The sequence below is a fragment of the Scyliorhinus torazame genome, chromosome 25 (genome assembly GCF_047496885.1).
Source record: "Scyliorhinus torazame isolate Kashiwa2021f chromosome 25, sScyTor2.1, whole genome shotgun sequence".
NCBI classification, from domain to species: domain Eukaryota; kingdom Metazoa; phylum Chordata; class Chondrichthyes; order Carcharhiniformes; family Scyliorhinidae; genus Scyliorhinus; species Scyliorhinus torazame.
Genome location: NC_092731.1, coordinates 22,056,969 through 22,080,692, shown reverse-complemented (window position 1 = coordinate 22,080,692; position 23,724 = coordinate 22,056,969). Strand labels below are relative to the sequence as shown.

Sequence of the window (23,724 nt, the reverse complement as noted above, 5' to 3'; positions counted from 1 at the left end):
CGCAGTTAATGGTCAATCTAACTTAATTGTGCATGTCCTGCTCATTTCATTGTGCGCTACCTTCATTTTTTTTTGCACAATTGCTGCTGGTGGGGATTCTGTAATGCCATCTGTGGTGAGAAGATCTAATTGCACTGCAACACATTTAAATAGACATTCCACATTGTAAATGTGGACAACAGAATTTGTAATGGAACTGTCTAAATACAGGATCAGAAAGGATGAGTTTAAATTTAATCCTAATATACAATAGTTTCACATATATCCTGGGCTTCCCTTAAGTGTGACTTCACTTCTTCTCACACTTCCCTTGTCACAATTTGTTTATACCAGCCTCCCCGAACAGGCGCCGGAATGTGGCGACTAGGGGCTTTTCACATGACTTCATTGAAGCCTACTTGTGACAATAAGTGATTTTCGTTTCATTTTAATGCCACCATTGCTCTAACGTGGGAGTGTTGACGTGAATACCACAGATACAATTGAGGGGAAGATAATTACATGAACAAGAAAGGAACATAAAGTGGGTGAGAAAGGCCTGTTTAAGAGCATAAACATCGGCCTGCCATTTGGGTAAATGGCCCGTGCCCGTGCTGTACACTCTACGCAACGTGCTGAATAACGCCAGAGATATTCTGCTGATATTTATACTGATGTGTTTTCTCTTCCCTCGTCCAGTCTGCTTCCCTGACAGCGTTCTGGGATTCTGGAAACATGGGATGCAGCGGAAGAGTTTCAGGTCCTGTGTGGTGAGCGGCTTTTGTTCCAATTGCTAAATAACATGCTAATCGCCAAGAAACACTGGAGAAGTTCAGATAACGGAAGCTGACACTCGGGAGTCTGAGGTAGAAGGAAAGCCCTGGGAAGGAGGCTTCTGAGAAGTGATCTTAGGATCATGGAGCACAAAGGAGGCCATCATGACTTTTCCAGTTCTTTGAAAGAGCTGTCCAGTTTATTATGAATGAGTTTGCTGATTTTATAATGGACATAATGTACGGAGCTGCAGTCGGCCATCCCGCCCCTCCAGCCTGCTTCAACATTCAATAGGATCATGGCTGATCTTTCTTATCTACTCTACTTTTCCAGCATACCCCTTCATTCCCTTAATATCCAAAAATCTACTGATCTCAATATTGAATATACTCAGCAACTGAATATTCAAAGCCCCTGAAGGTAAATTTCAAAGTTGTCCGACCCTTCTCCTCACCTTAGCCCAAAATGGCCAACCCCTTATCCTGAGATTTTCACCCCTAGCTCTAGGGCCTCCCGCCAAGAGAAAGAGCCTCTCAGCATCTACCCTCTCAAGCTCTCTCAAGAGTTTTAAGACATTTCAACAATATCACCTCTCATTCTTCTGAACTCCAGAGAATGTAAGCCCATTTCACTCAATCTCTCCTCATAGAACAACTCATTCAACCCTGGACTCTCTCTAAAGCAAATATATCCTTTCTTAGGCAAGGAAACTAAAATCGTATACAGTACTCCAAATGTGGTCTCAACAAAGCCCTGTATGATTCCAGCAAGACTTCCTGGACTGAATTTTGAATCACCAGTGATGGCATGATTGGTTGTGGCGTGCTTTGAAAATAGGGCATTTGGATGGCATACCCGTGTACTGACACCTCCATGAAGTGCTTGAATTTTTAAAGGGAGTGTGAAGGGGGAGCCAGCAACCTGGGAAGATGGTGGTGGTAATGGTGGACTAGTAATTCCAAGGTACAGGCTAATACAGACAAATCATGGACTCCCTACAGTGCAGAAGAAGACCACTCGGCCCATCAAGTCTGCACCGACCCTTCGAAAGAGCACTCTACCCATGTCCACTCACCCGACCACTCTGCCCTATCCCTGTAGCCCCATAAATAACCTGTACATCTTTGGACATTAAGGGGCAACTTATCATGGCCAATCCACCTAACCTGCACATCATTGGAATGTAGGAGGAAACTGGAGCACCCGGAGGAACATGGGGAGAACATGCAAACTCCACACAGTTACCCAAGGTCGGAATTGAACCCAGGTCCCTGGCACTGTGAGGTAGCAGTGCTAACCACTGTGCCACCATGCTGTCCACAAATGGCAGATGGTAGAATTTAAATTCAGCTACAAAATCTGGAGTATAAAGCCAGTCTCAGCTTAGTGACCATGACACCATCACCTAGAGTTGTAAAAAACGATCTGGTTCACTAATGCCCTTTAAGGAACAAAATCTCTATCCTGGTCCAGCCTACATGTGTCTCTGGACCCACAGCAATGTGGTTGATTCTTAACTATCCACTGAAATGGCCTATCTGACATCCCATGACAAATAAAGATTAAAAATGGCTAAATTAAGCTGAGGAAGGAAGGTCTAATGCAGGTAGGGAATATACAGTGAATGGTAGAACCCTCAAGAGTATTGAAAGTCAGAGAGATCTCGGTGTACAGGTCCACAGGTCACTGAAAGGGGCAACACAGGTGGAGAAGGTAGTCAAGAAGGCATACGGCATGCTTACCTTCATTGGCTGGGGCATTGAGTATAAGAATTGGCAAGTCATGTTGCAGCTGTATAGAACCTTAGTTAGGCCACACTTGGAATATAGTGTTCAATTCTGGTCGCCACACTACCAGAAGGATGTGGAGGCTTTAGAGAGGGTGCAGAAGAGCTTTACCAGAATGTTGCCTGGTATGGAGGGCATCAGCTATGAGGAGCGGTTGAATAAACTCGGTTTGTTCTCACTGAAATGACAGAGGTTGAGGGGTGACCTGATAGAGGTCTACAAAATTATGAGGGGCATAGACAGAGTGGATAGTCAGAGACTTTTCCCCAGGGTAGAGGGGTCAATTACTAGGGGGCATAGGTTTAAGGTGCGAGGGGCAAGGTTTAGAGGAGATGTACGAGGCAAGTTTTTTACACAGTGGGTAATGGGTGCTTGGAACTCGCTGCCGGAGGAGGTGGTGGAAACAGGGACGATAGTGACATTTAAGAGGCATCTTGACAAATACATGAATAGGATGGGAATAGAGGGATACGGACCCAGGAAGTGTAGAAGATTGTAGTTTAGTCAGGCAGCATGGTCGGCACGGGCTTGGAGGGCCGAAGGGCCTGTTCCTGTGCTGTACTTTTCTTTGTTCTTTGTTCTTTGTAACTAGGGCACAGGTCAGGGGAGGAGAGCAGGGGAGGAGAGCAGGACAGGGAGGTTGCAGGTCAGGTGGCGAGGAGGACAGTGAGGGCACAGGTCACGGGGGAAGGTCAGGTGGAGAGGAGGAACGACAGGACACAAGTCACGGGAGAAGGTGAGGTACAGAGCAGAACAGGGAGGGTGCAGGTCGGCGGAAAAGATCAGGTGGAGCGAAGGACTGGCAGGACGCAGGGCGGGGCGAAGGTAAAGTTCAGAGCAGGACAGGGAGGGTGCAAGTCAGGGGAAAGGTCGGGTAGAGAGGAGGACAGTGAGGGCACAGTTCAGGGGAGAAGGTCAGATGGTGAGGAGGACTGGCAACGCAGGTCAGGGAGAAGGTCAGGTGGAGAGAAAGTAAGTGCAAGTGATAACCTTATAGTGTATTTCATTCGCTATATTATAATCATTTGACAGTATTATTGATCATGAGCTCATAAATAATCAGAAAATGAACCAGTGCCATTTACTTGCAGATCGTTGAGGGGAAAACAGAACAGAGTCGGCTTTATCGCTTTTTGGGAGCTGACAGGTAGGCACCTAAAACAGTCTTTTTCAAACTTTTTTCCGGGGACCCATTTTTACCAACTGGCCAACCACCGGGACCCAAACCGGCCGACCTTCGGGACCCAAACCGGCCGACCTTCATGACCCACGCTAGCCAACCTTCGCAACCCACGCCGGCCGACCTTCGCGACCCATTTTCTCTTACCTTGTTTGTTGCTGACAAAAATGGAGGAACTGGTTTTGGGTCCCTTTGGCCCTAATGGTCCCTTTGGCCCCCAATCTTGAAAAAAAAGGCTGCGACCATATAAAAAAAAAAATGCGGACGCACTGCACCTGCGTGTCCGATCATCGGTGTGCATGCGAACCGATGATCGGGCACGCATGCGCAGTGCGCCTGAATTATTTAATCTGTTCCTGGCCATTTTGAAGGCCACTCGCAGCCAGCATTATGGCTGTTGCGCGCGGATTTGTGCGATCGGGAGCGCCGCGACGGACGGCTCCGCGACCCTCCCGACACCCGCCCGCGTGTCACGCTGCCGAGTTTGACAATGCCTGCTCTTAAGTCAGCGTTTGTTGGTTTGTTATGTTTCTTCGAGTCTTTCTGTTTATATCTGAAAATAACACTATCCTTTTAAAAAAACCTATTCCAAGTAATAGTTTGGGGAGTGAACTACAAGATAGAATTAGGAATAGGTCCACAGAATCGAGGGTCATGATCGAACCTCAGTAAACAGTTTACCAATGTGAATAGATGTTTAAAATAAAACTGCGTTGTACCATTCACAACCGTGTTGGGTGCTCTGCCACACAGATGAACCAACACGGTTGTGAATGGTACAACGCAGTTTTATTTTAAACATCTATTCACATTGGTAAACTGTTTACTGAGGTTCGATCATGACCCTTGATTCTGTGGACCTATTCCTAATTCTATCTTGTAGTGGCACACAGCACATGGTGGATGTCTGAGTGGCCTGCAATGAGCTCTGTGCCCTGAGCCGTCGCCTGCTCAAGTGCCAGGAAGTGTCGTGTTCCCTGTTTTGTACTGTGTATGCTCTTGCCTGTGATTGGCTGTCGTGTTGTGAGTGTTGATTGGTCCGTTGATCTGTCCATCAGTATGTATGTATGTATGTGCTATGATGTGTACCTGAATATCATGACAGGGAGGGTCTAATTTTGGGCGTGGGATGCTTAATACACCATTTCCTTCGGGTGCTCCGGTGTCCTCCCACAGTCCAAAGATGTGCAGGTTAGGTGGATTGGCCATGCTAAATTGCCCTTAATGTCCAAAATTGCCCTTCGTGTTGGGTGGGGTTACTGGGTTATGGGGATAGGGTGGAGGTGTGCGGTTGCGAAGGGTGCGCTTTCCAAGAGCCGGTGCAGACTCGATGGGCCGAATGGCCTCCTTCTGCACTGTAAATTCTATGAATCTATGAATTGCTACCATTGCAATCGGTTTCAGTCTCGGCGGGCGCGTCTCTCGAGACAAGGTGATAGTATTATATTGTTACTGATTACATCTTTTGTCCTCCTTTAAAGCTGCAGACAGGTGGTCTTTGAGACAAAGCCGGCCGACGATCCCACTGCCTACAGCAACCTGTACACCATGAAAGTGCCAGAGAACCCATTACGCAAGATGGAGGCCAGGCAATGATGCCAGTCTTACAGGGCGGGGGAGGGGTAATAAAAGGCATTTTTGGCAGCAGGGCGAGGCTTAAAAGGGGAATATTTAAAGCTGCTGAAACCCTCCACACACCAGGTTGGGGTGTGGGCCAAAGGTTCGTCCTTGACTGCTGAATCTGCTTCACAGTTTCAGAATGAGTATCCTTGTATTATAGCAATGTCTACTAATCCAATAGCATGTAAAGTTTAAGTGAGGAATATTATAAAATAGAACTGAGGAATGAATGAAGTCATTGATGGTGTTCTATAAATAAATAAATATATTTGACGTGTTATATCTTTTGTTGTGCATTGATTTGAATCTAATGTCTGCTCAGTTGTGGTAGGCTGTGGAGAAGATCTATTCAACAACGTCACCAACCCAGTAGGATATGCCAACCAAGAATGGCATGCTCAATAAACACAACCTTGCCAAGGATTCTGTACCTCTTCCCAGCAATCTCAGCATTCCACTCGGCCACTGGCCACACTTGCAGCCCACCTTTTCTCCATCACCATTGGCTGCTTACCTCAGTCTGTCTCTGCCCCTTGCCTCAGCCCACCTACTGCTGAAAGTCTTGTCCGTGTCTTTCTGCCCTCGAGGCCGTACCATTACAATGGTGTGCAGGCCGGCCTTGAGCTCATTTAAATTTCAATTGGCTGTGGTGTCATTGGATGTCTGTGAAACCTGTGCTGGATTCAGACTGTCCTATTCCGCTGAAACAGCAGCATTGTGGTGAAGATATTAAGACCATAAGACATAGGAGCGGAAGTAAGGCCATTCGGCCCATCGAGCCCACTCCACCATTCAATCATGGCTGATTTCAACTCCATTTACCCGCTCTCTCTCCATAGCCCTTAATTCCTCGAGAAATCAAGAATTTATCAACTTCTATCTTAAAGACACTCAACGTCCCGGCCTCCACTGCCCTCTGTGGCAATGAATTCCACAGACCCACCACTCTCTGGCTGAAGAAATTTCTCCTCATCTCTGTTCTAAAGTGACTCCCTTTTATTCTAAGGCTGTGCCCCCGGGTCCTAGTCTCCACTGCTAATGGAAACAACTTCCCTACGTCCACCCTATCTAAGCCATTCATTATCTTGTAAGTTTCTATTAGATCTCCCCTCAACCTCCTAAACTCCAATGAATATAATCCCAGGATCCTCAGACGTTAGGCCTACCATTCCTGGGATCATCCGTGTGAATCTCCGCTGGACCCGCTCCAGTGCCAGTATGTCCTTCCTGAGGTGTGGGGCCCAAAATTGCTCACCGTATTCTAAATGGGGCCTAACTAGTGCTTTATAAAGCTTCAGAAGTACATCCCTGCTTTTATATTCCAAGTCCCTTGAGATAAATGACAACATTGCATTTGCTTTCTTAATTACGGACTCAACCTGCAAGTTTACCTTTAGAGAATCCTGGACTAGGACTCCCAAGTCCCTTTGCACGTCAGCATTATGAATTTTGTCAGCGTTTAGAAAATAGTCCATGCCTCTATTCTTTTTTCCAAAGTGCAAGACCTCGCACTTGCCCATGTTGAATTTCATCAGCCATTTCTTGGACCATTCTCCTAAACTGTCTAAATCTTTCTGCAGCCTCCCCACCTCCTCAATACTATCTGCCCCTCCACCTATCTTTGTATCATCGGCAAACTTAGCCAGAATGCCCCCAGTCCTGTCAGAATGTACTCTTTTATATTATCAGAAATATTATCAGAATGTTCTCTTTTATTTGCTTTGTTAAAGCAGCCACAGAGCAAAACCAGCAAATGTCTGTGGGAGTTTATGGAATAGTTTATTTCATCCAGTTTATAAAATTTAGGGACTGATTGTTTGCCTTTCATACTTTCCCAGGGTCAAGTATTCGAAAACACACAGCCCAATCTCTCACTGAGTGCTTGGCAGGGATGGAATTGTTAAACATCCTAATGGAACAAGAAACACTGGCAAGCATCCTCATTGCAATATCAAAGACAAGGCCCAGGGTGAACTTGAACACACTTAGGCAGTCCTGCGGGATCAAGGATAACTTGTGTCCATCCCAGTTTGGCAGATCAGTCTCATTGCCAATCTGCAGACTCTGACACATGCAGGGAGAGTGCTGCTTTAAGAGTCAGGTAGAGGAGGCGTTTGGAGGTTTGCGCACTTTGTCAGAAATCTCTACTTCACCTGCCACAGCCTTAATCCCGAACAAGTCTTCTCTGTTTTGGGACTTCCATGTCTGTTTGGCAGGCGAGCTGCGTCCTCAAAAGTGCTCTTTGAGTAATCCCAACAGAGGAGGAGTCCTCGGGTAAATATTACTCCCATGCAGCCAATCCTATGTTTCCATGACAATCTTTTTAAAATAAATTTAGAGTACCCAATTATTTTTTTCCCAATTAAGAGGCAATTTTAGTGTGACCAATCCACCTACCCTGCATATCTTTAGGGTTGTAGAACATAGAACATAGAACATACAGTGCAGAAGGAGGCCATTCGGCCCATCGAGTCCGCACCGACCCATTTAAGCTCTCATTTCCACCCTATCCCCATAACCCAATAACCCCTCCTAACCTTTTTGGTCACGAAGGGCAATTTATCACGGCCAATCCACCTAACCTGCACGTCTTTGGACTGTGGGAGGAAACCGGAGCACCCGGTGGAAACCCACGCAGACACGGGGAGAGCGTGCAAACTCCGCACAGCGACCCAGCGGGGAATCGAACCTGGGACCCTGGCGCTGTGAAGCCACAATGCTATCCACTTGTGCTACCGTGCTGCCCACTGCGGGGGGCTGTGGGGGTGAAACCCACGCAGACATGGGGAGAATGCGCAAACTCCACATGGACAGTGACCCAAGGCCAGGATTCAAACCCGGGTCCTCAGCGCTGCAGACCCAGTGCTAACCACTGCGCCACATGCCGCCCGATCCCATGACAATCTTAACCTCCAGTCCCTCGTCCCCAGGTAAACCTTATCCCTCAACTCTTGTCCCTGTCTTGGGTGGCAGGGTGGAGCAGTGGTTAGCCTCACGGCGCCGAGGTCCCAGGTTCGATCCCGACCCCGGGTCACTGTCCGTGTGGAGTTTGCACATTCTCCCCGTGTTTGTGTGGGCTTCACCCCCACAACCCAAAAAGATGTGCAGGGTGGGTGGATTGGTCACGCTAAATTGCCCCTTAATTTGGAGGAAAGAATTGAGCACTCTAAATTTATCTTTTAATAAACTCTTGTCCCTGTCCCCATTGATCAATTTCATTCCCTTGTTGCTGAATGAAAGATGTCGCCAGTTGGCCTATCAGAGCACAGTGAGCTGCACGTGCCTACGGCCTCCAATGGGAAGGAGGGGAGGCGGGGCTTGGAATGTTACAATCTAGCGTGACAGCTCCCCCTCTCGAATGTTACAATCTAGCGTCAATCCACCGAATGGAGAGGGCGGAACGGAGTGAGGCACAGCAAACTGGGCAGTGGAAGCGCTGGCAAGGGGGGAGGGGTCCTCGGAGATCTTTAAACTCCAGTTTTGTACACCCGGCCGAGAGGGAGAGACAGCAGCAATAAGACAGAACACAAAAAAAGCTGCATTGGGGAGAGAGGCAAAAACAGCAGCAAACAGAGAGAGAGAGAAAGAGGAATAAAAACAGGGAGAGAAAAACAGCAACAGAGAGAGGGCTTGGGGGAAAGAAGAAAGGTGACAGCAACAGAGGAGAGGAATCGCAATACTGTGACAAATCACACAGTAAAGCAGCACTGGATAAGCATTAAGAATAGAAACAACCACAGATTGTTCTTACAATTTCAAAAAAAACACACAAATATATATTTTCAGGTGAAGATCTTGTTTTGGAGGCTGGGGTGTTTTTTGGTGCTTGGTCCCCTGGCCAGTGAGATGGAGAAGTATGAGAAGCTGGGTAAAATCGGGGAGGGCTCCTATGGGGTGGTGTTCAGGTGCAGGAACAAGGACACGGGTCAGATTGTGGCCATCAAGAAGTTTGTGGAGTCGGAGGACGATCCGCTGATCAAGAAGATCGCACTGAGGGAGATCCGCATGTTGAAGGTAAGGCTGCGTGTTCTCGGCATGCAGAGAAATTTGGGGATTTCCACCAGGAGGGGCAGCACGGTGGTTAGCACTGCTGCTTCACAGCGCCAAGGTCCCCAGGTCGATTCACGGCTTTGGGTCACTGTCTGTGCGGAGTCTGCACGTTCTCCCCGTGTCTGCGTGGGTTTCCTCCGGGTGCTCCGGTTTCCTCCCACAAGTCCCGAAAGACGTGCTTTTAGAACATACAGTGCAGGAGGCCATTCAGCCCATCGAGTCTGCACCGACCCACTTAAGCCTTCACTTCCACCCTATCCCCGTAACCCAATAACCCCTCCTAGCCTTTTTGGCAATTTATCATGACCAATCCACCTAACCTGCACGTCTTTGGAGTGTGGGATGAAACCGGAGCACCCGGGGGAAACCCACGAAGACACAGGGAGAACGTGTAGACTCCATACAGACAGTGACCCAGCAGGGAATCGAACCTGGGACCCTGGCGCTGTGAAGCCATAGCGCTATCCACTTGTGCTACCGTGCTGCCCTGGTTAGGTGAATTGGACATTCTGAATTCTCTCTCCATGTACCTGAACAGACGCCGGAGTGTTGCGACTAGGGGATTTTCATAGTAACTTCATTGCAGTGTTAATGTAAGCCGACTTGTGACAATAAAGATTACAAAAAACATAAATGCCAACTAGTGTCAAGTTCCGTCTTGTGCTCGCTGATCTTCCACAGCACCCCCCCCCCCCCCCCCCCCCGCCCCACAAGAAAATTCTCCCTCTTGCTTGAATAATTAATTCCCCTGTTTCACCTTCTCGCCCTGTGTAATTTCTTACCTCGCTTCCAGAACTGTTCCAATAATTCCGGCCTCTCCTACATTACACCAGTGATAACATTTCAAGAAGTAATTCATTGATTGCAAAAAGTGCTTTAAGTCTGGTGGTCTGAAAGGCACTACACAAAAATAAGTTTCTCTTTTACCCTGGGGAATCCCTTTATGAACCCTGGATCTCTTTTTACCTTTAACACATACCCGGGCAGCACGGTGTCGCAATGGTCAGCATTGCTGCCTCACGCGCGAGGTCCCACGTTCGATCCCGGCTCTGGGTCACTGTCTGTGTGGAGTTTGCACATTCTCCCCGTGTCTGTGTGGGTTTCGCCCCTACAACGCAAATATGTGCAGCGTAGGTGGATTGGCCACGCTAAATTGCCCCTTAATTGGAAAAAATGAATTGGGTACACTAAATTTATTTTAAAAGAACAAAAAAAACACTTGCCTTAAAGTCTACCTCTCCGACCAAGATTTTGTCTGTCCCAATATGTCTCCATTATCTTGGAGTCAGATTTTGTCTGATCACGTTCCTGCAACTCATCCTGGGACTCTTTTACGTTCAGATGTTTAAAAAAAAACCAAAGATTAGCATCTACAATGTGCTTTACAATTAATGAAGCACTTTTGCAGTGTAATCAGTTGTCATTGGAAATGTGGCAATCTATTTGTACGCACCAAGATCACACTAACAGCAATGAAATAAATGCCGGGTAATGTGTTTTGCTTGTGATTTTTGGCTGAGAGATTTCAGCCATGACATCGGGAAGATCTCCGTTGCCTGTTTTTGAATAGTGTCGTGAGATATTTAACGTGTGGTCAGCAGGGTCTGAATTGAATGTCTTGTAGTCGCGTTACAAGTGTAGGTAGTCCCCTTATTCTCGTGTCTGAGGTCTCTGCACTAAAGAACGTAAAATGTTTTTAGCTACGAGAGAGGAATTGTGTTATTGGGATTGCAAGAATGTGGCTACATCAATCACACTGTTCCCTGAGGGAGGGATGGGTGGATGAGCCCAGGGACTGCCAGACAGCTGCAATCAGGTGGAACGCTTCCATCCATCATCTTGCTGAAGCTCCCTCACTTGTCTAACTGCTTGCCACTTTCCCACGTCAAGTGATTTGTTTCCCCTGCAGTATCCTACTTGGTGCACGTATTAACTTGAGGTGCCAGCCTTGGCTTAGTATGTAGCGCACACACCTCTGAGGCGAAATGCTGTGGGCTCTCTCCCAGCTCCACAGACTTGAGCACAAAATCCAGGCCAAGGCTCTGAAGTACTGAGGGAATGCTGCAATGTTGGACGAGCTGTTTTCCTGATACCCGAGACCCCGTCCACCTTCTCCAGCGGATCTCAAAAATTCTGCAGCACTATTTCAAAGGCTACTAGGGGAGTTCTCCCTGGTATCCTGGCCGAAATATCACTTGACAAATGCCATTAAAACAGATTTTGAAAAATGAAAATGAAAATCGCTTATTGTCACAAGTAGGCTTCAAATGAAGTTACTGTGAAAAGCCCCTAGTCGCCACATTCCGGCACCTGTTCGGGGTGGCTGGTACGGGAATTTTCTGGTCATTCCTTCATTTTCTGTTTGTGCGTTCCTGCTGTGTACAAATTGGCTGTTCTATTTCATACTTTTTTTACAATCATGTCTCTATTTTAAAAGTACTCCATTTTTAAAAAAAAAAATTACGGGGTGTGGGCAACGCTGGTTTGCCCAGCATTTATTGCCCACCCCTAGTTGCCCTTCAGAAGTTGCCTTCTTGAACAACTCCAGTCCTTCAGGTGTAGGTACACCCACTGTGCTGTTGGGGAGGGAGTTCCAGGATGTTGACCCAGCGACAGCGAAGGAACGGCCAATGTATTTCCAAGTCAGGGTGTTGAGTGACTTGGAGGGGAACCTCCAGGTGGTGGGGTTCCCAGGTATCTGCTGTTCTTGTCCTTCTAGATGGTCGTGGATTTTGAAGGTGCTGTCTAAGGAACCTTGGTGAGTTACTGCAATGCATCTGGTGAGTTACTGCAATGCAGCTGCCATTGTTCTCTGGTGGTGGAGGGTTTGAATGTTTGTGGGAGGAGCAATCAAGCGGGGCTGCTTTGTCCTGAATGGTGTTGAGCTTATTCAGTGTTGTTGGAGCTGCGCTCATCCAGGCAAGTGGAGAGTATTCCATCACACTCCCGACTTGTGCCTTGTAGATGGTGGACAGGCTTTGAGGGTCAGGAGATGAGTTGCTCGCCGTAGGATTCCCAGCCTCTGACCTGCCCTGGTAGCCGCAGTATTTATATGGCTGGGTTCAGTTCAGTTTCTGATCAATGGTAACCCCCAGGATGTCGATTGTGGGGGATTCAATGATGGTAATGCCATTGAATGTCAAGGAGCGGTGGTTAGATCCTCTCTGGTAGGAGATGGTCATTGCCTGGCATTTGTGTGGCAAGAATGTAACTTGCCACTTGTCAGCCCGAGCCTGGATATTGTCCAGATCTTGCTGAATTTGGACATGGACTGCTTCATTATCTGAGGAGTCGCGAATGGTGCTGAATATTGTGCAGTCATCTGCAAACATCCCCACTTCTGACCTTATGATGGAAGGCAGGTCATTGATGATGCTTCTGAAGATGGTTGGGCCTAGGACTCAATTGGCCATAAAACGATTGGGGACACTCTGAGGTAATGAAAGGGGGACTGTACAAATGCAGATTGTTCCTTTCCTTTCCAATCAAGTCCCATAATGATTTCTTCCCTTAATATGAAGTTAGTGGTGATTTGTTGTTTTACTCCAGAACGCTACTCCTTGTTAATATGTTTAATCCAGGAGATTGAGTCTGTGATGCAAACTCCGGCACAATGAATTTTTCAATCAAATTTTTTAATTTGAGCCACCAAAGTGTAAAACTGACGTACAGTTATAAACCTGAGGATCCAGCGAACCAAGTAACCCAGTGTACCAGCCCTAAACTGGCCTGGATCAGAAACAAATTGACTAATGCCAAACATTCATTGCCTCCTTTCATTAGGCCAGATGTCATCTGAATACCTCCCCATTGGACCAACTGGGGCATGAAAACTTTCTCCACCAAAGCCTGAGATGCAACCTTCCCAATGGACTGCCCTAATGTTTTCCTCCACACGCCAGTTTGAATCTTGGGTGTAAATGCTTGTTCTAAAGTGTAATCCTCTCTAGTCACATTCAAGTGCTTCCTAACTCTGTGAATGTTTTCAAGTAGATTTGTTTCCAAGGGTCTAACTATCTCCCTCCTGCCTCAGAATTACCTCTGCAACCTCCCCCATCGCTCCGCCCCCTCCCTTCCTCCTACTTTCCCAGCCTCATCCATATAAGATCGACCACAATTTAAAAAAATAGAAAGTTGAAGTAAAGTACCCAATTTTTTTTTTTCCAGTTTAGGGGCAATTTGGTGTGGCCAATCCACCTACCCTGCACCTCTTTGGGTTGTGGGGGAACCACGCAGACACGGGGAGAATGTGCAAACTCCGCACGGACAGTGACCCGGAGCTGGGATCGAACCCCTGTCCTCAGTGCTGTGAGGCTGCCACTGCCCCACTGTGCCGCCGTAAGATCGTCCACAAATGACAAAAAAATTTAAATGAAAATATAATCCCCAGGAACACAGATTAATCACCACAGTGTCTAAAGTTCGCTGAGGCTAATGATTTCTTCTGCATGAGAACAGATTGTTCACTGAACTAACTTAATCACTGCACTAACTCCAGGTTGGGCTGACCTTGGTGAAAATGCACCAATTCCCTCCTTGAAGAGGAGACACAAGCTGAATTCATTGCTGTGTTTATTCCCAGAGCTCTGAGCATTATCTGGCATTCGAGACCGTGGAGACAAATCTGAAAGAGGGCTTCTCTCCCTTTGATATTGGGATGTAGGAACCAATGGCTGTTAAGAATTACACCATTGGCGAATTATGCGATTAATGCTCCTATTTGTATGAGAGTACAATTGCTGTAGAATTAAATTCTTCCCGTTTTGTTAATCTAGTTTGTTCATGGAACATTTACAGCACACAAGGAGGTCACGTGACCTGTTTTGTTGAGGCTTGCTCTCTTCAAGAACAACCTACTTAGTCCCAGTCTCTGCCTGTTTCCTGTAGCCCCATAATTCTTTTCTTTTATAATCTTTATTATTGTCACAAGTAGGCTTACATTAACACTGCAATGAAGTGACTGTGAAAAGCCCCAATCGCCACATTCCGGCACCTGTTCGGGTACACTGAAGGAGAATTCAGAATGTCCAATCCACCTAAGAAGCACGTCTTTCGGGACTTGTGGAAGGAAACCGGAGCGCCCGGATGAAACCCACGCAGACAAGGGGAGAACGTGCAGACTCCGCACAGGCAGTGACCCAAGCTGGGAATCGAACCCGGGACTCTGGGGCTGTGAAGCAATAGTGCTAACCACTGTGCTACCGTGCCACCCCAGCTGATCATCATCCAATTCACCTTTGACAGCTACGATTAAACAGGTCTCTCGGGCAGTGCATCCCAGACTCTAACCACTCGCTGCATTAAAAAAGATTCCCCCAAGTCAAGATTGCTTTTTATGCCAATCATTTTAAATTGCTTCCATTGATAACTTTGTACGAGTGACGCACATCTTTAGCTTTTTGATAGAGTAATGGGGAGTGGAGGGGGGTGGGGAGAAAGAGGACGACTGTTTCCCACTGACAAAACCATCATTAACCAGAGAACACAGATTGAAGGTAACTGGCAGAAAAACCATAGGAGAGATGAGTTTTATTCATTGATTATCTGAAATGTGCTACTGGAAATGTTGGTGGAAGCAAATTCAATATAACGTCTGAAAAGGAATTCGAGAAATATTTGACAGGTAAACATTTCTGGACTATGAGGAAAGAACAGGGAAGTGGGACTTAATTGGGTAACGGGCGACGCGGGCAAGTTGGGCCAAATTACCTCCACTTGTGCTGTATGATTCTATATCCTCGTGTAGCTGCCCTCTTCATATTAACAATGAGTGCAAAGCCAATCTTCACTCTTTCCCTGGCAGATACAATGGCAGAGGCATCCTTTGGGGCACCGGCCACTCCACTAATGGCCATGGTGCTCTTGAGTACCTTGCCGAAAGAATTCGATAAAGGTTTCTGGGTTCTGTCAGAGGACCTCCGGAAATTGATGGAGGAAGCGGCGGAAGGGTTGTGTGGGACAAGTCTTTCATACGGGCTTCGATGGTAGGCCCTGGGGTGCGGCAATATAAATGAATAAAAGGGTTCTGTTTTCTGCCTCTAAGATCTGGGCCAATCCCAATGGAAGATGCGTTATTGTTTGTGGTTCTCTGGCGGGCACTCCGGTTAATATCAATGTTCCAAACTGGGACGATACGAACTTTATTAATAATCCGCTGGCCTCCCTACCCGATTTGTATTCACATCAGCTTCTTTTGGTTGGGGACTTAAGTTATGTTCTGAACCCTAAGCTGGATCGGTTCAGACCCAAATCCCTGACTCCATCAGAGGTGGCCAGAGGTTCGGATTTGGACACAAGTTTATCTCCTGGATTCGACTACTGTATCGGGCTCCCACTGCTAGGGTTCGTACGAATGCTCTGAAATCTGGCTACTTCCCGTTGAAGAAATGCTCTGAAATCTGGCTACTTCCCGTTAGATAGGGGCACAAGACAGGGATGTCCACTGTCTCCGCTCCTGTTCGCTTTGGCAATAGGACCGTTTGCTATAGCGCTACGTTCATCTTTTAAATGGAGGGGGATAAGGTGTCCCTTTACTCGGATGACCTACTTCTCTGTATTATGTACCCAGTGTCCTCTATGGACGAGATAATGAAGCTACTCGGGCGTTTCGGCTCCTTCTCTGGGTACAAGTTGAACTTGGACAAGAGAGAAGGCTTTCCGGTCAAACCCCCACCCTCCGTGGAGGAGAACCCAACTGGGGCGCTACCTTTGTGCCTTGCCAAGACTAGCTTCCGTTACCTGGGAGTCCGGGTGGCCCACAATTGGGCCACTTCGTAAACGTAATTACACTGGTCTGGTTGATACTACCAAGTCAGACTTCGGTGGGATAACCTCCCCCTGTTCCATGGCGGGCAAGGTTCAAACTATTAAAATGACCACTCCCGAGATTTTTATTTCTTTTTCAATATCTCTCCTTTTTCTTCACAAGCCCTTTTTAAAGTCAATAAACTAATGTCATCCTTTGTTTGGGCGGGTAAGACTCCAACGATCCATGGAACTGTGCTCCAAAGAGATAGACAGTCAGGGGGCTTGGCCCTACCCAACTTAATATTTTACTATTGAACAGCCAATATTCAGAAGATACAGTTGTGGTTCAGTGATCCTCGTTCCATATGGAAGCAAGCACCTGCACGGTTTCCAGACTTGGTGCAATAGTAAATACATTGTTGCCTTCTCTCAGTAAGATATTCCCTGAATTCAGTGGTGGTGAGTATTTGGAAGCAGTTCAGGCAGCATTTCAAGCTCTGTTCCCTGCCTTCGCTAACCCCAATCTACAACAACCGCCTTTGCCAGCGGGTTTGGACTCCATGTTTAAGTCATGGGAGGGGAAGGGTATGGAGACCTGTTTGTGGAGGGGAGGTTTGCCAGTTTTAAGGAGTTGGTGGAGAAATTCCAACTGCCTGGTTCCAGTCTTTTGAGATACCTTCCTTCCTTTCCCTTGGCTCCACCCTCTTCTCTGTTGAAGAGGGTTTTGTCTTTGGCCGGGTCTGAGATGGAGGGGCTACTTCGTGCATATGTGACCATATCTTCTGAGTCAGCTCGGTTGAGTGGGATGGGAGGGTGAGTTGGGTCCCATTCTGGATGATGAGGTATGGAGGGAGGCCCTTCACAGTGTCAACTCCACGTTTTCATGTGCTCGGCTAAGTCTGATCCAGTTCAAGGTGGTGCACAGGGCACATGTGACTAAAGCGAGGATGAGTGGATTTTTCTCTGGGGTGGAGGACAAGTGTGAACGCTGCTCTCGGGGGGGCCGGCTAACCACTCGTGTTCTGGTATTGAAATGAAATGAAAATCGCTTATTGTCACAAGTAGGCTTCAAATGAAGTTACTGTGAAAAGCCCCTAGTCACCACATTCCGGCGCCTGTTCGGGGAGGCCGGTACGGGAATTGAACCGTGCTGCTGGCCTGCCTTGGTCTGCTTTCAAAGCCAGCGATTTAGCCCTGTGCTAAACCAGCCCCACGTAGGTAAGCTTTTGGGCATCTTTCTTCAACACCATGTTGGAGATACTCAATGTTTATTTGGATCCATGCCCGCTGGTGGGCATATTTTGGGGTAGCAGACGGAGGTGAAGGCGGATGTCCTTGTTTTTGCCTCGTTGATACCCGGAGATGTGTTCTGATTGGGTGGAGGTCTCCTACTCCACCCAATGCCTTGGCTTGGTTGGGTGACCTCATGTCTTTTTACATGGAGAAGGTTAAGCACACCAATAGAGTGTACTTAAGGGTTCTACCTAAGATGGCAGCCATTCATTTCCATTTTTAAGGCGCTAATCATCATCAGCTGTTAGGGGGTTTAGTTTAGTTTTTGGGGGTTAAGTTGGTACGTGCTTTTGCTTGTTAGTTTTGTTCTTTTATTGTGTAACTTTGGTTAATTGTACTGTATGATTTTGATTTTTACAGAAAATTTCTAACAAGCATACATTTAAAAAAAAAATTCATTCTTCCATTTTAAAACTGTGACCAGATGGTCAAGTTTTCCTTGCTCACATATAGAAACAATGTCAGAGTTCAACTGGGCAGATTGCTTTGAAGCCAGACAGCAGACATTTGCCATCTTGGCTTTGATCCAATTGTTTCTATAGAATCATAGTTAATCTTTATTCATGAAAAAGGAAAATATATCCCTTGGTTCACCAATATGGAGGGTGGGAAGGTGTTTTTTAAACGTTTGTTTTTAAAAAGGCCATATTTGTGGCTACAAGGGCAGGCTAAAGGTTGGGAATTCTGTAAGCGAGTTACTCACCATCTGAATCCCCAGAGCCTATCTCCACCTACAAGTCAGGAGTGCGATGGAATCCTCTCCCCTTGCCTGGATGAGCGCAGCTCCATCAACACTCAAGAAGCTCGACACCATCCAGGCCAAAGCCGCCCACTTGATTGGCGCCCCATCCACCACCTCCAACATCACTTCCTCCATCACCGAAGCACAGTGGCAGCCGTGTGTACCATCTACAAGATGCACTGCAGCAACTCATCAAGATTCCTCCAACAGTATCTTCAAAACCCGTGATCTCTACTGACTAGAAGGACAAGGGCAGCAGATACCTGGGAACACCACCACATGCGTGTTACCCTCCAAACTCCACACCGTCGTGTCTTGGAACTATATCGCCGTTCCTTCACTGTCGCTGAGTCAAACTCCCAGAACTCCCTCCCTAATAGCACTTGGGAATACCCACGCTACGCTGGTTCAAGGGGGCAGTTCACCAACACTTTCTCAAGGGCAGATAGGGATGGGCAATAAAAATACTGGACGAACCAGTGGTGCCCAAAATCCCACGATAGAATATTTTTAAAAAGATGATTGACAATCATCATTGCCCTACGGAGGTGTTGGTCGTGGTGGTGGGCCCTCTTTTTGACCTTCTGGAGACCTGGTGGCGATTGAATTCCCCGGTTGTATCGAATTCCAGGAAAATGACCCAACATGGGTGATTCATGTCCAAGTTTGAGTGTCTCCATGACGTTGCCCCTCTTGATTCCTCTCCCTTCAACTCCACCAATGTGCAGGTTCACATCAAAACTAAAATTCAGATTGAAAACTCCTCATGTGTGACTGGAACATGACCTGCTGGTGATCAAACCTCACAACCAATGTAATTTAATCTGTAGTTGCTTCTGTTCAAACCCTTTCTGTCTGTCTCTCCCTGACAATAATTGGGTATTGAAATGACTGAGAGGAAATTGTTCCGACTGTAAACAAACACTTGCATCAGCTGACCTTAACAAAACCTAACCTGTTGGTTACGGTGTGGTGAACCTTGCACCGAGTTTTATGGAGAGCTACTTCTGCCATCCAACGCCTCGCATACTGCCCGGCTGGTCAAGAAGGCAGCTCACCAGGGCAGCACTGCTGCCTCACTGCGCCGAGGTCCAAGGTTCGATCCCGGCTCTGTCCGTGTGGAGGTTGCACATTCTCCCCGTCTTTGTGGGGGTTAGGATTAGGGTTAGGGTTTAGTCCAAATTGGAAATATGTATGGAGGAAGTATTTTAAGCTGTAATAACCTTTATGGGCAGTACGGTGGCACAGTGGTTAGCACTGCTGCCTCACGGCGCCGAGATCCCAGGTTCGATCCCGGCCCTGGGTCACTGTCCGTGTGGAGTTTGCACATTCTCCCCGTGTTTGCGTGGGTTTTGCCCCCACAACCCAAAGATGTGCAGGCTAGGTGGATTGAACACACTAAATTGCCCCATAATTGGAAAAAATGAATTGGGTACTCTAAATTTATATAAAAAAGGAAGGCAGCTCACCACCGCCACCTTCCCAAGGATTGTTAGGGATTGGCAATAAATGCTGGTCTAACCAGCGAAGCCTACATCCCCTGAATGAATTTTTAAAATGCTTCCATGCTCTGCTTATTAGGGTCACAAATTCACAGCTCTGTTAAGATTAATTTGGGTTTATAAGTAAACTTCTCATAGATTGGCAATTTTGTTTTTCCAAGGAGTGCCAAGACCAGGGGCGAAATTCTCCGGTATCGGCGCAATGTCCGCCGACTGGCGCCCAAAATGGCGCAAATCAGTCGGGCATCGTGCCGCCCCAAAGGTGCGGAATGCTCCGCATCTTGGGGGGCCGAGCCCCAACCTTAAGGGGCTAGGCCCGCGCCGGACAAATTTCCGCCCCGCCAGCTGGCGGAAAAGGCCTTTGGTGCCCCGCCAGCTGGCGCGGAAATTACATCACCGGGCGGCGCATGCGCGGGAGCGTCAGCGGTCGCTGACGGCATTCCCGCGCATGAGCTGTGGAGGGAGCCTCTTCCGCCTCCGCCATGGTGGAGACCGTGGCGAAGGCGGAAGGAAAAGAGTGCCCCCACGGCACAGGCCCGCCCCCGGATCGGTGGGCCCCGATCGCGGGCCAGGCCACCGTGGGGGCACTCCCCCGGGGCCAGATCGCCCCGCGCCCCCCCCCCCAGGACTCCGGAGCCCGCCCGCGCCGCCTTGTCCCGCCGGTAAGGTAGGTGGTTTAATCTACGCCGGCGGGACAGGCATTTTAGCAGTGGGACTTCGGCCCATCCGGGCCGGAGAATCACGGGGAGGGGCCCGCCAACCGGTGCGGCGCGATTCCCGCCCCCGCCGAATATCCGGTGGTGGAGAATTCGGCAACCGGCGGGGGCGGGATTCACGCCAGCCCCCAGCGATTCTCCGACCCGGCGGGGGGTCGGAGAATCTCGCCCCTGATGTGAGTTATGACGCACTCGGTAAAAGATCAGACATAAATCAAAACCCAGGTGCTTTAAACACCACTCAACTTTTTGATTGGGCAAAACAAACGGAATTCCCCCTCCGATACAACCATCCAATTAGACAGATTCACACTAAAACAAAAATCAATTGCTACAGTTCCTGATTATTATGGAATGGTGGGATTGGGGAGTACCGCGAAGATCAGGACAATGATTGCCAGGAACTGCATTTAGTATCTTGTGCTGTTGGGTCATAGCGGAGGTCACATTTGTACCGATGCACAATGGCGGCACGGCCGCACAATGGTTAGCACTGTTGCTTCACAGTGTCAGAGTTCAATTCTAATAAAGATTATTATTATTATTGTGTATCACACACTTAATTCATCCACTAGTTGTTCTCATTTCTACAGCCCTCCAGTACAACCAGTACTTCACCTAAGTATTATATGGGCGGCACTGTAGCACAATGGGAGGCACAGTTGCTTCACAACTCCAGGGTCCCAGGTTCGATTCCTGCTTGGGTCACTCTCTGTGTGGAGCCTGCACGTTCTTCCCGTGTCTGTGTGGGTTTCCTCCCACAAGTTCCGACGACGTGCTTGTTAGGTGAATTGGACATTGTACCCGAAAAGGCGCCGGAATGTGGCGACTCTGAGGTTTTCACAGTAACTTCATTGCAGTGTTAATGTAAGCCTACTTGTGACAATAACAAAGATTATTTTTTTAATATATATAAATTTAGAGTACCCAATTCACTTTTCCAATTAAGGGGCAATTTAGCGTGGCCAATCCACCTACCCTGCACATCTTTGGGTTGTGGGGGAAAAACCCACGCAAGCACGGGGAGAATGTGCAAACTCCACATGGGCAGTGACCCAGAGCCGGGATCGAACCTGGGACCTCGGCGCCGTGAGGCAGCAGTGCTAACCACTGTGCCACCGTACTGCCCATAAAGATTATTACAGCTTAAAATACTTCCTCCATACATATTTCCAATTTGGACTAAACCCATCTGTTGGTGTGTTGCAGGATATTTACATGGGTTGCACAGTAGTTAGCACAGTTGCTTCACAGCTCCAGGGCTCCAGGTTCGATTCCCGGCTTGGCTCACTGTGTGGAGTCTGCACGTTCTCCCCGTGTATGCGGGTGGGTTTCCTCTGGGTGCTCTGGTTTCCTCCCAAAGTCCAAAGATGAGCATGTTAGGTGGATTGGCCATGCTAAATTGCCCTTAGTGTCCAAAAAAGGTTGGGTGGGGTTACTGGGTTACAGGGATAGGATGGAGGTGTGGGCTTAGGTAGGGTGCTCTTTCCAAGGGCCAGTGCAGACTCGATGGGCTGGATGGCGTCCTTCTGCACTGTTAAGTCTATGATTTCAAGTGGATAAAGGATGGAAACATCACAACATTATCTCAGCAGTCATGCCAAGAAGGTTTACATCACAGAATTTGCATAATGAGCATGAATGTTAAGGTTTAGTTCATTAGGTTCTGCAAGATGAGAACGAACAGGAAGCAATTTGGTCCGTTGGGGTCTATACAGTGGTGTTGTTTTGGTCTCATTATTTTGAAGGTTCTCAAATGACCTGAGAGCTTCAGCGAACAGCTGGTATCAAGGCGGTGAAGCACAGTCTGTACTTCTCTCCGCGATGCCTGAATAGATCATTTGCAACTTTTTGAAGGATTTCCTTTCTCCTTTCATATGGGTGTGGTAGAGTGAGGTGTCCAGCCATGCTAGCCCATGTGTAGCCCAGACATTGTGTTGTGCCGAGTGATTTTCTGCATCTTGGCATTACAAGGAAATGCCATCATCAAATTACCGGCAGCTACTGTTAATAAAAGATTAACACCAGATATCCCACCTCCCCGACCCCATTCTTGATTGAATAAACTTGGAACGAAGAAGGTTGAGGGGTGACCTGATAGAGGTCTACAAAATTATGAGGGGCATAGACAGAGTGGATAGTCAGAGACTTTTTCCCAGGGTAGAGGGGTCAATTACTAGGGGGCATAGGTTTAAGGTGCGAGGGGCAAGGTTTAGAGGAGATGTGCGAGGCAAGTTTTTTACACAGAGGGTAGTGGGTGCCTGGAACTCACTGCCAGAGGAGGTGGTGGAAGCAGGGACGATAGTGACATTTAAGGGGCATCTTGACAAATACATGAATAGAATGGGAATAGTGGGAAATGGACCCCGGAAGTGTAGAAGATTTTAGTTTAGATGGGCAGCATGGTCGGCACAGGCTTGGACGATCGAAGGGCCTGTTCCTGTGCTGTACTTTTCTTTGTTCTTTGTTTCTGGCGCAGTGGGTAATGTTCCCATGTGTGGACCGGAAACTGAAGGTTCAAGTCCCATTTCAGGATTTGATGGCCACAGGAGGTGCATTCCTAACATTCCTAACCCCCATGCCTCGGAGACCCCGAGCGAGCACCGTTTTGTATTGGTCTCCACCAATGTGGATCGCCCACACGATCGGGGCCTCTGGGTGATCGGGCTTTGGGCAGGGTGGTACCCTGGCAGTGCCAGGATGCCCAGGTGGCACTTGCCACAGTGCCTGGGTGGCATCTTGCCCACACCGGGGATTGGGCTCAGGGGTACTCTGCCCTTATGAGGTGGCGTGTGTGGGACCTCAATGACCCCCTTTATGGGTGAGTTGGGGATCCAGCGGCTGTGGTTGGGGGGGGAGGGGCGGGGTTCTAGAGATCAAATGCCGTTCCGATCTCTTCCTGCACTGGCGAGTGGAGCTTGGAAATAGAACCAAGTCCAGCCTCAGCGGGCATTCCACGCCAAGACCCCGGAATTAAGCAGAGCCCTGTTTAATAACAGGGTCGTTCTCAGCGCCGGGAAATATCCAGCTAAACCTGCTCAACATGGACTCCTGCATTTCCGTTAAATCGCACCCAAACTCCCTGAAGTGGGACTGGAACCTTTTATACTTGGATCACAGGGCGTCACTGGAGAGCGAACAGAAGTAAGAATCCTTCCCCTTCCACTAGAAGGATGTGGGTTCAAGTGTAGCTTCTCAACTGTGCAAAGCCCCAGCGGAGATCAACGAGCTAAGACGAAGGATAGGATCATGGAAAAGCGCAGAGCCACTCTCGGCAGTGAGCTTACTGGTCGAGGAGCTGCTTGTTTAATTTATAATCAGTTGCCAGAACACA

At 48.0% G+C, this 23,724-nt stretch overlaps 2 protein-coding genes across 3 annotated transcripts in view; both read left to right on the top strand.

Annotated features, from left to right (window-relative positions):
- Window positions 1-5,620, top strand: part of LOC140402404 (mitogen-activated protein kinase kinase kinase kinase 5-like) — a 211,746-nt gene extending 206,126 nt beyond the window's left edge. Inside the window, exons 30-32 of the mRNA XM_072490159.1 lie at window positions 679-749; window positions 3,632-3,687; window positions 5,202-5,620. Coding sequence (XP_072346260.1) covers window positions 679-749; window positions 3,632-3,687; window positions 5,202-5,316 — 242 coding nt within the window. The 3' untranslated portion in view covers window positions 5,317-5,620. The remainder of the gene's footprint in view (window positions 1-678; window positions 750-3,631; window positions 3,688-5,201) is intronic.
- Window positions 5,621-8,701: 3,081 nt separating this feature from the next.
- Window positions 8,702-23,724, top strand: part of LOC140402403 (cyclin-dependent kinase-like 1) — a 76,112-nt gene continuing 61,089 nt past the window's right edge. For both annotated transcript variants that reach the window (XR_011938134.1, XM_072490158.1), the window contains exon 1: window positions 8,702-9,354. Coding sequence is in view for 1 of the 2 variants with exons in the window: in XM_072490158.1 (XP_072346259.1) it covers window positions 9,187-9,354 (168 nt within the window). In the remaining variant the exon portion in view is untranslated. The remainder of the gene's footprint in view (window positions 9,355-23,724) is intronic.